We start from the raw sequence: 13,886 nt of genomic DNA, 5'->3' as shown, positions 1-13,886 counted from the left end.
TGTGTGCATTTCTGTCTGTCTCTTTCCTGACTGCCTTCCTGTCCTAAAGTAGAGGTTTAAACCCCACCTGTGCCACTCACCTGCTGTGGATCTAGAACGGAAACTCTGTGAACCTCAAGTTCACTATTAAAACATGTTAATGATTCCACCCTGCTTATAGGGCTGTGGTGAGGATTCAATGAAATGATGCATGTAGGGGACCTGGCACCATTCCTGGCACAGAGTAGGTGCTGAAAACACAGCCAGCATTGTTGTCCAAAGGCTCAGGAGCTGAGGAGACGGAGGACACTGTCCCTGGTGGGGGGCACCGGCCATCTGTCCTCCACAAGCTGTTGCTCATCGGCTGCCTCTCTGCTCCCCTTCCTTGCCTTATTAAGCCAACTGATGGCTCTGTTTGGCTTCAATTTGCCAGCAGTGGCTCCCCATCCATCTTTCTTAGCACAAATTGAGGCTTAATTCCTCTCTGATTTCACACATAGATAAAAATTAACGTGAGAGAGGCACAGAGCCCAACTGCCCTATCGTTTGGATTTTTTCCTTTTGTTAAAAAGCAAAGAAGAAAAATTCTGAAGGTACTTGGGGGAACAACACTGCAACAATCAAATCTCGGAATGTGTCATCAGGCCTCATTTGCTTTCAGATTCCCCTGACTCTGAATGCCTGGAAGGAAGGAATAATTTATTATTATTCCCAGTAGTCTCCTTGTTCTTGGCTCGTGCCCTGGCACACAGTAGGTGCTCAGTTATTACAGGCGACCTATGCTCTCCTGACCACCATTGGAACTTTTGAGAATCTAATAGGGTTTTGCTCTCTTGAGAGCTGAGGATGGTCAAGGCTATGCCTAGAGGTACAGGGACGGTGTGACATAACCCAGAGCTCCTCAATCTATAATGTACGTGTGAATCACACAAGGGCATGCTAAAATGTAGATTTTGATTTAGCTGGTCCTGTAGGGGGTCCATGATTATGCATTGGTCATCATCTTGCTGGTCTGTAGACCACGCTTTGAGAAAAACAACTCAAGAGAGAAGGGCTCTGGACTCGTTTCAATTTCTGTCTGGTGACTTTGGGCAAGTGACTTCACCTCCATGAGCCTCTGTTTCCTCATCTGTAAAATGGAAGTAATGGTTCTCATCACGTAGCATTGCTGTGAACATTTATGGCAGCCCTGGCAATGTCTCAGTATCTATTGACTGGGTTCAAAATGTGGCAGCAGGCACACCAAAAGCACAGACACAGAAGAAGAAAATAGATAAATTCCACTTTGTCAACATAAAAAGCTTTTCTGCATCAGCGAACACTATCAAGAAGTGAAAAAACATGGGGCGCCTGGGTGGTGCATCGGTTAAGCACCTGACTGTTGGTTTCGGCTCAGGTCGTGATCTCAGGGTCCTGGGATTAAGCCCTGAGTGGAGTTGGGCTCCGCGCTCAGCAGGGAGCTTGCTTGTGGAGTCTCTCTCTCCCTCTCCTTCTGCCCCTGCCCCTGCTCATGGTCTCCCTCTCTCTCAAATAAATAAATTAATTAAAAAAAAAGAAGTGAAAAAACAACCCACAGGGTGGGACGAGATATATGCAAATCACATTCCTGATAAGGATCTAACATCCAGAATATATAAAGAACAACAATAAAAAAACAAAAAGTTAAAAAAAAAAAAACAGGCAAAAGACTTGAATAGGTACTTCCCTTAGGAGATCTACAAAATGGCCAAGAAGCACAGGAAAGTTGCTCAGCATCATTAGCCAACAGGGAAATGCAAATCAAAGCCACAGTGAGAAAGCTTCATGCCCACCAGGACAGCTAGGATCATGAAAACAAAACATAATAACATAGTAAGTGCTGGCGAGGATGTGGAGAAATCGGAACTCTCATACAAGCCAGGTGGGAAAGCCAAAAGGAGAAGCCTCTGCGGAAAAGAGTTTTACAATTCCCTAAAAAGTTAAACACAGAACTGCCATATGATCCAGTGGTTCCACTCCCAGGTGTGGACCCAGGAGAAACGAAAACATACGTCCACACAAAAACTGGTACACAGAGGTTCACAGCAGCGTTACTCATCATCGCCAAAAAGTGGGGAAAACTCCAGCGTCCACCAATGAATACACTGATAGCCACACACGGGCATATGGCTCAGCCACAAAAAGGAACAAGGTACTGACCCATGCTACAACATGGGTGAATCTCAAACACACGATCCTGAGCGAAAGAAGCCAGTTGCAAAAGACCACATACTGTATGTTCTCCTTTACACGAAATGTCCAGAATAGGCATGTCCGTTGACACAGAAAGCATGTTGGTGGTTGCCAAGCATTGTTGGGGGGGGAGGGGAAAGTGGGGAGCGAGTGCTAATGGGTATAAGGTTTCCTTCTGGGGTGATGAAAATGTTCTAGAACTACAGAGTGGTGATGGTTGCATGGCGTTTCCGATGTGCTAAGTGTGGCTAATGGTAAATTTTAGGTGATGTGTACTTTTTCACAAACTAAAGATTTCAACGGCAGCGGTTGTCCGTCTTGGGGGCAGTCTCTTCCCCTGGGCTGTGCGCCCATCCCTAAGGTCAGTCTAATGCCCTGGGGTTGTTGTCTCGCCCCTGAGGGAACTATCCATGTCTGGTCCGGCGAGGTGGGAGCGTACCTGAACAGACGGGCTCCTCGCTGCTCCAGTGTGGCTTGGAGGCGTTCATGCAAGTCAGCGTCTTGGCGCCCTGGAGCTCATAGCCCAGGTGGCAGTGGAAGTGGGCCACCCCGCCCGGGTGCAGGTCCATCACCGTGACATCCCCGTAGTCGGGCCGGCGGGGAAAATTGCAGCTCAGCATGAAGGCTGGAAGAAATGCAAAGGCAGACGGTTATCCCTTAGGAGCGGGGAGAGGAAGAACATGACTCACATCCCGGGAGCCAATTTGTGCTGAGGAGAAAAGATGAGGCCCCTGTGGACTCCAGAGCACTGGCGGGGGGCAGTATGTGGGTATTTTTGGAATTCTCGTTGATCATATGATGAGACCGCCAGACTGGCACTTTTTCTGGGCTCCAAGTTCCCCACCTTGTCTAACCAGAGACCACAGGTTTGGGGTGAAAAATGAGTTCCCACACCTCTTGTGAGCCTCTCTCCATGTGGACGCAGAACGGCCTTCTCCTTGGGTGTAGGAGGGGCCATATGACTCAGGTAAGTTTAGTCCTACCAGCACGAACGTCTTCGGTGTTTGTTAAAAATGCACACACGCTTGGACCAGAACTAGAATAGGCAGCTCTTCAGGAAATACTAAAGGATAGGACAGCCTGAAAATAACCGTCCTGGCACACACAGGCGTGGCCTTTGGAGGAGACCAATGTGAGTTTATGTTCTTCCTCCATCCCTTAGAAACTGTGTGACCTTGAGAAAGGGACACAGTGCCCTGAACTTGGCTTTCCTCATCTTTCCAGTGGAGTTGACAGTCATCCCTACCTCACCGGTGGCAGTAAGGATTAAGCAGGAAACACCGTGGAAGAGCCTCCTTAGTCCAACATCTAGCCGGGGGCTGTAGAAGGCTCTAGCTGGCCATGCTGAGCTCCTCAATTTTCCTAAGAGGATGTGAAATCCATCCTAGCTGCCCCTTTCGGCTGTGTGGTCTGATCACTCCCGCTGCATGAGGTATCAGTGATCCCAGAACTCACTGGGAGGATTACATCCAACCCAAGGGCTCTACAAGCTATTTCTTCACCTCCATTCTGTAATGAACAAAGACAACAGCGGGTTGTCTCAGTCTTGGAAAGTGGTGATGAGGCAGGTACTCTCATAGACACTCATCCCCCTGTTTCAGAAACATCCAAGGGCAAAGTTTCAAGAGAACTGTTTTTCCAGATGTTCAGTCAGTATGATGCCAACATGGACGGTGCCCAAATATCCAGATGTGTGAGGGCGGACTCCACTCTCCATGCAGGTATCCGGCAAGGACAAAGAGGAGCTTCTGGCTCAGGGAAGTAACCTGAGGTCATGCATGGGAAGGGCTCCAGTGGTAGGAAAATGGGACGAGAGGGAGAGAGAGAGAGAGAGAATCAGCCAGCCAGAAGGAAGGAAGAATGGAAGGAAGGAAAGAAGAGACAGAGAGAAGGAAAGGAAGAAGCAAAAGAGGCAAAAAAAAAAAGAGGGAGGGGACCGAGAAGGAAGAAGCAAGGGAGAGAGACGAGCAAGACGAACACAAAGCAAGAGAGGAGTCTCAGAAACAGACAAAAAGGAAAGAAAGAAACATTGCAGAAGAAAAGAGAGAGCCGGACCCCCCAGGGGTTGAGGCTCTTTACTGGAAGGCCATGCGCCTCCTGGGGATTCACTTATAAAATTCAGGAGCCGCCGATCTGAATGGAAAAAAGTGGTTTGCTGGTTTTCCATTTACCTTTAACCGAACTGTGGTATTTCCTTCAACCACATATGTAGGCAACAGACTGTGACCTATTTGTAGAACCAGTGACTTCGTCACCAAGAGAAATCACAGATATTTTCATATCATAGTAGATATCTTGGCATATTTCTTATGTTCCTCAGTACTTTGGAATTATAGTAATTATCAGAGCTGCCGGGGGAGATTATTATTTAATGTGTTAATAAAGAAGCACAGGGATTATGACATCGCAGATTAAAACAATATTTTGACAACTGTAATTCAATCTGACTGGTTTCGTTTTTAATTGTGTAGATTTTATTTTATGCTTTCAAAAACATGATTCTGAGACGGGGTCCAGAGGTTTTACCAAACTGCCAGAGGGATCCCCGGCATGAAAAGTTTGAGAATCCTTGGCTCCAGAGGGAAACTGAGACAAACAGCTACGGCTCCTCCCCCGCCTCCATTAGCCTTGGTGCAAGCTTACCCTGATAGTGCAGCTGAAAAGTCCCAAGGACGTCATCCTGGAAGGTCCGGAAGTAGACAGAGATGGTGTTGGTGGGACTTCGGATAACCTGTCCCTCTACCAGGAGAGTCTGGTTGGCCAGGACAGTCAGGGTGGGACCATCCACCCCGCGGATGGAGAGCAGCTCGCCGTCAGACAGGTTCACGCTCTTCACCTGCGGACAGGCAGGGGCAGACAGAAACTCTGAGTTGTGCTTGAGACAGGGTCCTTCCAGGCTGTGCAGCTCCCAGAGGACCCCAGATGATGCCAACACAGTAGCCTTCAGCCAGCCCCTAGTCAAGGGGACAGACAAGCCCCCTTGGAAACATCTAGAGCCCTGGAAACATCTAGACTCCCCTCATCTCCCCAAAGACTGGGGGACCAGCGTGAACCCAAGCTGCAGGGCAAAGGTACTGCAAACATCTGTAAGTGTCTATGGATGAGTCCTGTAAGAGAGCCTCCTGCACACTGGCAGCTGGGGTAAGTGCTCCTGGAGATGGCTGGGGGAGGGCAAGGGCTTGATCAGCTTGTGCCTGAAGCCCAAACTCCAGGAAGACAGAATAAGGCATTCCACCAGAATGTAAGCTCCATGAAGGCAGGCATTTTCCCCCCCATTTGTTCTGTGTCCCCAGTGCCCAGAAGAGTGCTTGGCACATAGCAGTTGCTCAATAAATATTTATGTAGGTTGAATTCATTTTTCCCCTTTCTGCATGAACTGGTAAGAGGGAGTGGGGGGCTCCTTTCCAGGGCATTCTCAAAGCCACTCTCTTATGCTATAAAACGGTGGCTCTAACTCCCAGAACTTCTGCAAAGAACTGCAGACTGGATTTATATACAAGTGGAGTAGGGGCTGTGTGGGAACTTTAGTCAGTTCCCAGTGCCCAGTTTGGATTTTTATGCCTCTCCTAGTGAGGTCTGGGATCCCAGTCCCTCTGCCCCTCACCCAGGCAGGGCTGGCCTCCCCCACGAGCCCTTCTTCGTGCAGATTATACACCTTACTCTTTTTTCCTTTTTGATGAACTCCTATTCATTCACCAAAGCCCCACTAAAATTGCCCTTCCCTGTGAGACCTTCCCTGCTACCAAGAAGCCTGCCCGTCTGTGCACTGTGATGCTATAACATCCCCTATAAATACCCACAAGAGACCTTTTCAAGCATTCTAATGTCTTCTAAGTATGTCTGTCTCAATCATACAACAGTGAACTCCTTTAGGGGAGGTACTGCATCAGTTTGCACACCACCATATCCCTCCTACTGGGCTATCCCCCAATAGCCATGGCTGGTACATAGTAGGTACTCAGTGAAGGAACTCTGTACCTGGTAAAGAGCTCCATACAGTGTTAGACACCAAGTGGAAGGAAAGGGACCATCGAGTGCCAGATTCAGATGGGCTGTAACTTTCCTCCAGCTCATTTTAATTCCATGAACATTTATGAAGTACCTACTATGTGCCACACACTGTGCTAAGCTCTGGGGGCTGGAAAGACCACAGGTTCTGCTGCTGAGGGGCTTACCTTTTATCCTTCCCATGCAAGTCAGAAAAACTTCCCTAAAATAAAGTTCTGGTTAGGTCACAACCAGCCCAGTTCAAAAACTTTTGAGGGCTTTTTATTGTCCATTAGAAAAAGATACATATCCAGACCTCCAAGCTTGGCCTGGAAGGGTCTGTCACCACGAAGTGGTATGAACTTTCTTTTCCGGTCCTCTCCTGTGGGGCAGTGAACTGGACAGTTCCCCACTCCCAGGCACCCCTCCTTGTTCCTTTTTTCAAAAATGGGGGGTGGTCAATTGGGGAAGGCCAGGAACTAGGGTGAGGATAATTGGTAACATACACCGAGCAAGGCTCTCTGGCTGAATGCTCTGGGCGTTGTCATATTTGTACCACCCTGAAAATCTGTAAACTAGTAGCATTATCATCTCTATTTTCCTGATGGAGAGACCGAGGCTCAGAGAGGTAAAGTCCCTTGCCCAGAGTCACACAGTTTTCACGGGTAGAGTTGGGACTTAAACCCAGATGTTTGAGCACTCTGCCACTCTGCTTTTCCATTCTTCACTTACAAGCAAAATTTTATGAATCAGATTGAATTGGTGGGGCTTCCCTATGTGTGCGTGCGTGCGTGTGTGTGTGCGTGTGCGTGCGTGCGTGCGTGTGTGTGTGCGCGTGCGTGCGTGCGTGTGTGTGTGTCTGTGTTTGATACAGGGTATAAGAGGACTTTCCTTCTGAGTATAATGCCTCACAATTTATCAACAGGTCCCCCTCCTCCACATGTGCCTATTTCAGCTGTGCATTGAGTTGGGAACTCCTATTCATTCATTCATTCAACTCCTATTCATTCAGCTCAAGTTGCCCTGCTTAGGGCAAAGAAGGAACCAAATCAGTTAGGATGATAACAGTAAACCTGAGTCAGACAACCCTCTGGAGACTTCCTGCTAGAAGAGGCAGGCACTATCTGGGCACCTTTCTGCAGTTACCTGGAGCTCCACACCGTAGCCAGTGTAGACCGTCACGTTGTACGTACACTCCAGGAAGCCGCTGAGGGGCAGCGGTGGGTAGTCACTGGAGTCGATGTACCCTTCAGGATCGGAGAAGCTCACACTGCAGGGAGCTGGAGGAAGGACTTTCATTAGGACACAGAGGACAGCTCAGATGTCATGTCTCAGATGGGCTGCGGTGTGGCCCCCGGCTTCTGAGACACCTGAATTCACCTGTCCCCTCCCTCCCACTGCTGCTAATTCTCCTTCAGCCCCAGAATCAACATGAAAATCAAAACTGCGAGAGTTGACACAGCATGATTGCTTACTCCATACCCCTAGGCACCATCCTACCCGGTGTACAGGGCCCACCCCATTCATCCTTGCAGGGCCTGACATTTCATCCCCATTTTAGAGATACATAAACCGAAGCTCAGAGAGTGGCAGTGTCTGGGCCAAGCTCACACAGGGAGCAGGATTCAAACCCAGGACTTATACTTTTTAAGGAGAGGCCACAATGCATTTGTCCAAAACCCACCTACGATTGAAAAGTTGGTGTCTGTCTTCTCTGTTTGAAGACAGAAAAGAAGACAGAAGTAAGACTGGGACACAGAAGTGCATTTTACCAAGTCTGGAGAAGTACCTGTAATGGTCAAAGTAAAAGCACTTTGAGGGGCGCCTGCTGGTGCAGTCGTTGGGCATCAGACTCTTGCTTTTGGCTTGGGTGGTGGTCTCAGGGTCTTGAGATCAAGCCTGGCATCAGGCTCCACCTCAGGGGGGAACCTGCTTGAGGATTCTCTCTCTCCCTCTGCCTTTGCCCCTCCCCCCATGCGTGCGCACATGCACGCGTGTGCTCTCTCTCTCTCAATAAATAAATAAATCTTTAAAAAAAAAAAGGCACTTTGAAAAGGCTAGGGCCTTCAGGCAGGTTAAAGGATTCTATTCCAAGCTGAAAAGGGTTTGAATCCCACTCTTGAGCTGTGTGGTCTCGGGCAACTTGCTTGATGTCTCTGAGTCTCAATTGTCTCATCTTTAAAATGGGGATATTACTTTGACAAAGCAGGAAAGAATGTCCAGTGGAAAAAAGACAGTCTCTTCAACAAATGGTGTTGGGAAAATTGGACAGCCACATGCAGAAGAATGAAACTGGACCATTTCCTTACACCACACACAAAAATAGACTCCAAATGGTTGAAAGACCTAAACGTGAGACAGGAGTCCATCCAAATCCTAAAGGAGAACACAGGTAGCAACCTCTTTGACCTCAGCCGCAGCAACTTCTTCCTAGAAACATCACCAAAGGCACAGGAAGCCAGGGCAAAAATGAACTATTGGGATTTCATCAAGATAAAAAGCTTTTGCACAGCAAAAGAAACAGTCCACAAAACCAAAAGACAACCGACAGAATGGGAGAAAATATTTGCAAATGACCTATCAGATAAAGGGCTAGTATCCAAAATCTATAAAGAACTTATCAAACTCAACACCCAAAGAACAAATAATCCAATCAAGAAATGGGCAGAAGACATGAACAGACATTTTTCCAAAGAAGACATCCAAATGGCCAACAGGCACATGAAAAAGTGCTCAACATCGCTTGGCATCAGGGAAATCCAAATCAAAACCTCAATGAGATACCACCTCACACCCGTCAGAATGGTTAAAATTAACAAGTCAGGAAACGACAGATGTTGGCGGGGATGTGGAGGAAGGGGAACCCTCCTACACTGCTGGTGGGAATGCAAGCTGGTGCAACCCCTCTGGAAAACAGTATGGAGGTTCCTCAAACAGTTGAAATTAGAGCTACCATTCGATCCAGCAATTGCACTTCTAGGTATTTATCCCAAAGATACAAATGTAGGGACCCGAAGGGGTACGTGCACCCCAATGTTTATAGCAGCAATGTCCACAATAGCCAAACTGTGGAAAGAGCCAAGATGCCCATCGACAGATGAATGGATAAAGAAGCGGTGGTATATATACACAATGGAATATTATGCAGCCATCAAAAGGAATGAGATCTTGCCATTTGCAACAACGTGGATGGAACTGGAGGGTGTTATGCTGAGTGAAATAAGTCAATCAGAGAAAGACATGTATCATATGACCTCACTGATATGAGGAATTCTTAATCTCAGGAACAAACTGAGTGTTACTGGAGTGGTCGGGGGTGGGAGGGATGGGGTGGCTGGGTGATAGACATTGGGGAGGGTGTGTGCTACGGTGAGCGCTGTGAATTGTGTAAGACTGTTGAATCACAGATCTGTACTTCTGAAACAAATAATGCAACATATTTTAAGAAAAAAAGAAGAAGATAGCAGGAGAGGAAGAATGAAGGGGAGTAAGTCAGAGGGGGAGACGAACCAGGAGAGATGATGGACTCTGAAAAACAAACTGAGGTTTCTGGAGGGGAGGAGGGTGGGGGGATGGGTTAGCCTGGTGATGGGTATTGAGGAGGGCACATTCTGCATGGAGCACTGGGTGTTATGAACAAACAATGAATCATGGAACAGTACACCAAAACAAATTGTGTAATATATGGTGATTAACATAACAATAAAAAATTAAAAAAAAAGAAAAGAAAAAATAAAATGGGGATATTAATTCTGAGACATAGGGTCAAGCTCACAGTCAGTGCTCAATAGATGGTAAGTGATGGTGGGGCCTGGATCTCCCTGGCCCGGCTCCCGCCATGCCTTGCACGGAGTGGGTGCCTTGTGGCTTCAGCAGGAGGGCTGGAGGGTCTGGGGGTTGCCTACCCGGGGCCTGCTCAGTCGTGATGACTGTGGTGGTGATGATGGTGGATGTCGTGGTCTCCTGGCTCTCCTCTGAGGCTGATCCGGTCAGTTCGTTCTCGCCTTTGTCCATTAAGGTCATGGGACTGGCATCTTCTGGGGGAGCCTCGGGGGCATCATCAGGCGCCGCAGACTTCCCGGGGTCGGGCCTCTGGGGGAGCGTGTGGGCCATGTAGGGCTGCGAGGTGAAGGGGGAGATCTGCAGGGGTGCGGGCGTCGTGGGGACTGCACCTGCCTTCCGGTCCAGCCAGAGGGGCTCCTCGGAGGCGGCGGGCTCGGGGTCTCCCGGGGCGCGGGGCTTCTCGGTGTCGGAGGAGAGGAGCCCCAGGCCCGAGGATGCAGGCGGGGACGCCGCCCTCTGGACAGCTGCAGTGGAGGTGGCTTTGGGCCGCAGCTGTTTCCTGACCGAGTTCACCTGCTTGAGCGAAGGCAGCTTCTTCCCGGAGGGGAGGGCGCGCTTGGTGGCGGCCTCCTCCGGCAGCCGCGTGGACAGGGCGGCCGAAGGGACTGCCCCTTCTAGCCCCGGCTCTCGAAGATCTTCCCCCGACTGCGCTGGATTCAGAGGGGCCAAAGTCACTTTCTCTTCGAGGCTCTCTTTGCTCAGACCGCTGCTACTCCCCAGCGCTCCCGAGGGCAGAAGGGAAGCACCCGAAGGGCCAGTGTCTCCTTCCCGGGGCCCATCTGGGGAAGAGGAGAAAAGACACCTGTTAGCTTGGGGCCGGTGGTGGGGGTTAGGTCCTCCAGCTCCTGACGCAGGGGCCTAAGGTGGCGCCCAAAACTTGCCAAGACGCCAGGACAGACATGGGGGCTGCCCCCTTCCCTCTCTCCTGACCCTCCCTCCCTCTCCTTTTTTTTTTTTTTCTCTCTCCCGCTTCCTTCCTTTCTTCCTTTTGCTGACCATGGAGACTTACAGTTGATCCTGCCAGGCCCCAGCTAAGCATTAGGGTTACAGAAACCAAGCGCACAAGAGTCTCACATGCCAGTTGTATATGTACTGAAAGGGGTAATAGGAAAGGAGAAATAATCATATTCAGTGTGATAGATGTTTAGAAAGAGAGAAGCTCTGCATGCTAACAGAGCAGAGACAACAGGCCTCTAACTCTGTGGGGCAGGATCACTGTGTACAGTTGGGCAGGTTGTTCATTACACAAACATCTCCCACGAAGGATGAGTTGTAACAAGCCCACGCTCTTTACTCCAAGCTGCGTGCCCTGGCTCAGGACTATATTGTCCTAGGATTGGGGGATGGCACTTCTTCTTCTTCTTCTTTTTTTTTTACTGAATAATTAAAAATTGACCTATGGGAGACACAGAAAGATTTGAAGATTCAGAATCATGAGACAGGTTCAGAACAGAGGGATGCAGGAGGAGCGTGGAGGCCTGGTTGAGGGGAGCGCAAAAGAGGAATACGAGGGGGAGCAGATGGAGGGTGACTGGAGAGAAAGCTGGTAGGGTAGGGTAGTCGCAGGGCCAGGCCTTGCTGGGCACTATATACCCAGCTACCTGTGATTTATTTTTGCCTTGAATGTAAAAGCACCTAGTAATTTTATTTATTTATTTTTTAAAGATCTTACTTATTTATTTGACAGAGAGAGAGCACAAGCAGGGAGAGCGGCGGGCAGAGACAGAGGGAGAAGCAGGCTCCCTGCTGAACAGAGAGTCCGACGCAGGACTCGATCCCAGGACTCTGAGATCACGACCTGAGCTGAAGGCAGATGCTTAACCGTCTGAGCAACCCAGCCGACCCCACCTGCTGTCAATTGCAAGCTAGTACATGGCTTTGACGTCCCCGAGCCTCGGTTTCCCCAGCTGTAAAACGGGGCTATTGCTCCCCGTTTCCCAGGGTCGTCATTGTTCAATAGGTTGACATAGGTAAAGCGTACCTGCATACGTGCACCTATGGGTGCCCCTCCCACAGTGAGTGCTTAGCGCGTGCCAACTGCTGTCACTGTCTTTGCTATTGTCACTGTATTCGCGCCCTTCAGTGGGAAGCCGGAGCGGTCAGAGCATCCCCGATGATGATCTCGAGACAGAGAGGAATTACATCCTGGGCTGGAAGCCCTGGGACGGATAGCTGTCCTTGTCGATTTTCTGCAGACAGACACTCACTCAGCCACAGTCTCTGGGCCCTTTAGCACTGTCATTTAAATTTATTTCCGCCGCCGTTGGAAAGGCTCATTTACTTTCATGGAGTCGGCCGGCAGTGGCTTAATCTATATAGACTGCAACAGTGTGCAATTGGCATCGACAAATGTTCCTGTTGGGTCACATTGATTACCAGCCAGTGTGCGTGCCAGGCTCCCAGTTGTGCCAGGGCAGGAAGCGGCCCGGGGGAGGACAGGGAGTGTGTGCCTGACCTAAGGGCAGATCAAGGTCATTCAGGGGCCCAGCAGGTTTCCTGGTCCAAGGTGGGAAGCATCGAGGCTTCAGAGATAGACCTGGATTCGAATCCTGCCTTCAACAGTCCCCTCGCTACGTGAGCCTGGGCAAATCCATTAAGCCTCTTCTGCTTAACAGAGCTACCCCATCTACCTCATAGGATTAGATCAGACGTGGGTCTGCTCCAGAGCTGTGCTTTTTGTGTGTACTGTCACTTTTATTAAATGATTGATGCTGACCATCTCTGTAGACTGTGCAGCGAGGAGAAAGTGAAGGGGCCAAAAGAGGAAGGAGGAGGAGGGGTCGGGACACCTGGCTCCCAGGCTCCAGCTGTGGTTTGATGCACGGAGCTTGGATGCACCCGGGGTTGGGGGACCCAGATGGTGCTCCAACTTTGGCCGATCTTCCCTAGCATAACCGTGTGGGTTTCATCTTCTCTCCATCTCCTCTGTCTGTGTCAAGTGGGCAGCCAGACTAGGTCACACTAGTCAGGTCCTCCAGCTCGGACTCTGTTGATCTGGGGAACGATCAGGTAATTGGCAGTTATTCTTCGAGTCTTTTGCTAATCTTGCCAGAGAGGGTGAGGTGAGTGCTTTGATCCTGACCCTGGCTTGTGAGTTTTGTTGGGTCCTGTGGCTATATTAGTTTCTGCCAGTCCTTTCACAAAAATGTCCCCTTGATTACAAGTGACGGAGTTGAGGGAGCGGAAGGATGGAATACAAATGATTTAAAGCACATCGGCGTGCCCTTGGCCGTAATTATAGCGATACTTATAACATTTTATTTTTGATTGCTTTGCTGAGTGCTGTGTATGTGCCAGGCATGTGCTAAATGCTTTTTTACCCATTACCTCATTTTATTCTTTCTCAACCTTATTAGGGAAAAATTATTCCTATTTTACGGATGAGCAAAGTGAGGCTGTGGGATACTGAGTTAACCTTCCAAGGTCACACAGCAAAGCTGGGTTTCCAACCTCAGTTTTCCTGATGCCAAAGACCATGCTAGCAGTTCTGTTAAGTATCATGGGGTACTGTTATCACTGACAGCCTCTCATCCTTCAGCTTGAAGCGGCGGCCCCCTCCAAAGACCACCCCCCAATCCTCAGTTTGTTTTTTTTTTGCTTTCCTGCTGGGGGGCGGGGCTGTAGTGTTTTTCAAATCTCCCAAATGATGCCCTTCACCCCTCCATGCGTTCCTTGTTAAAATACGCATTTGTTAGTCTCCCCTGCCAGACCCCTGACACCTGAATCTCCAGGGGTGGAGCTTGAAAGTGGAGGACTGTTAGAGCCCCTCCCATGCCTCTTATCATCAGAGTGATCAGAGGAGCTCATTCTGGAACCTGTGATCTTTCCTGACTTTCTACTCCGTCCTTGTTAGTTTTGCCTTCGAG

The 13,886-nt window shown here is 49.3% G+C and overlaps 1 protein-coding gene across 6 annotated transcripts in view; it reads right to left on the bottom strand.

Annotated features, from left to right (window-relative positions):
• SEZ6L (seizure related 6 homolog like) overlaps positions 1–13,886 on the bottom strand; it is a 185,588-nt gene that overhangs the window by 56,492 nt on the left and 115,210 nt on the right. For all 6 annotated transcript variants that reach the window (XM_027577509.2, XM_027577510.2, XM_027577511.2 and 3 more), the window contains exons 2-5: positions 10,083–10,799; positions 7,324–7,457; positions 4,834–5,026; positions 2,630–2,815 (exon numbers count right to left, since the gene is read on the bottom strand). In XM_027577509.2, coding sequence (XP_027433310.1) covers positions 2,630–2,815; positions 4,834–5,026; positions 7,324–7,457; positions 10,083–10,799 — 1,230 coding nt within the window. The remainder of the gene's footprint in view (positions 1–2,629; positions 2,816–4,833; positions 5,027–7,323; positions 7,458–10,082; positions 10,800–13,886) is intronic.

The sequence above is a fragment of the Zalophus californianus genome, chromosome 14 (assembly GCF_009762305.2).
Source record: "Zalophus californianus isolate mZalCal1 chromosome 14, mZalCal1.pri.v2, whole genome shotgun sequence".
In the NCBI taxonomy this organism is placed as follows: Eukaryota; Metazoa; Chordata; class Mammalia; order Carnivora; family Otariidae; genus Zalophus; species Zalophus californianus.
Note: the sequence above shows the minus strand (reverse complement) of the source record. Positions and strands in the feature narration are given on the sequence as shown.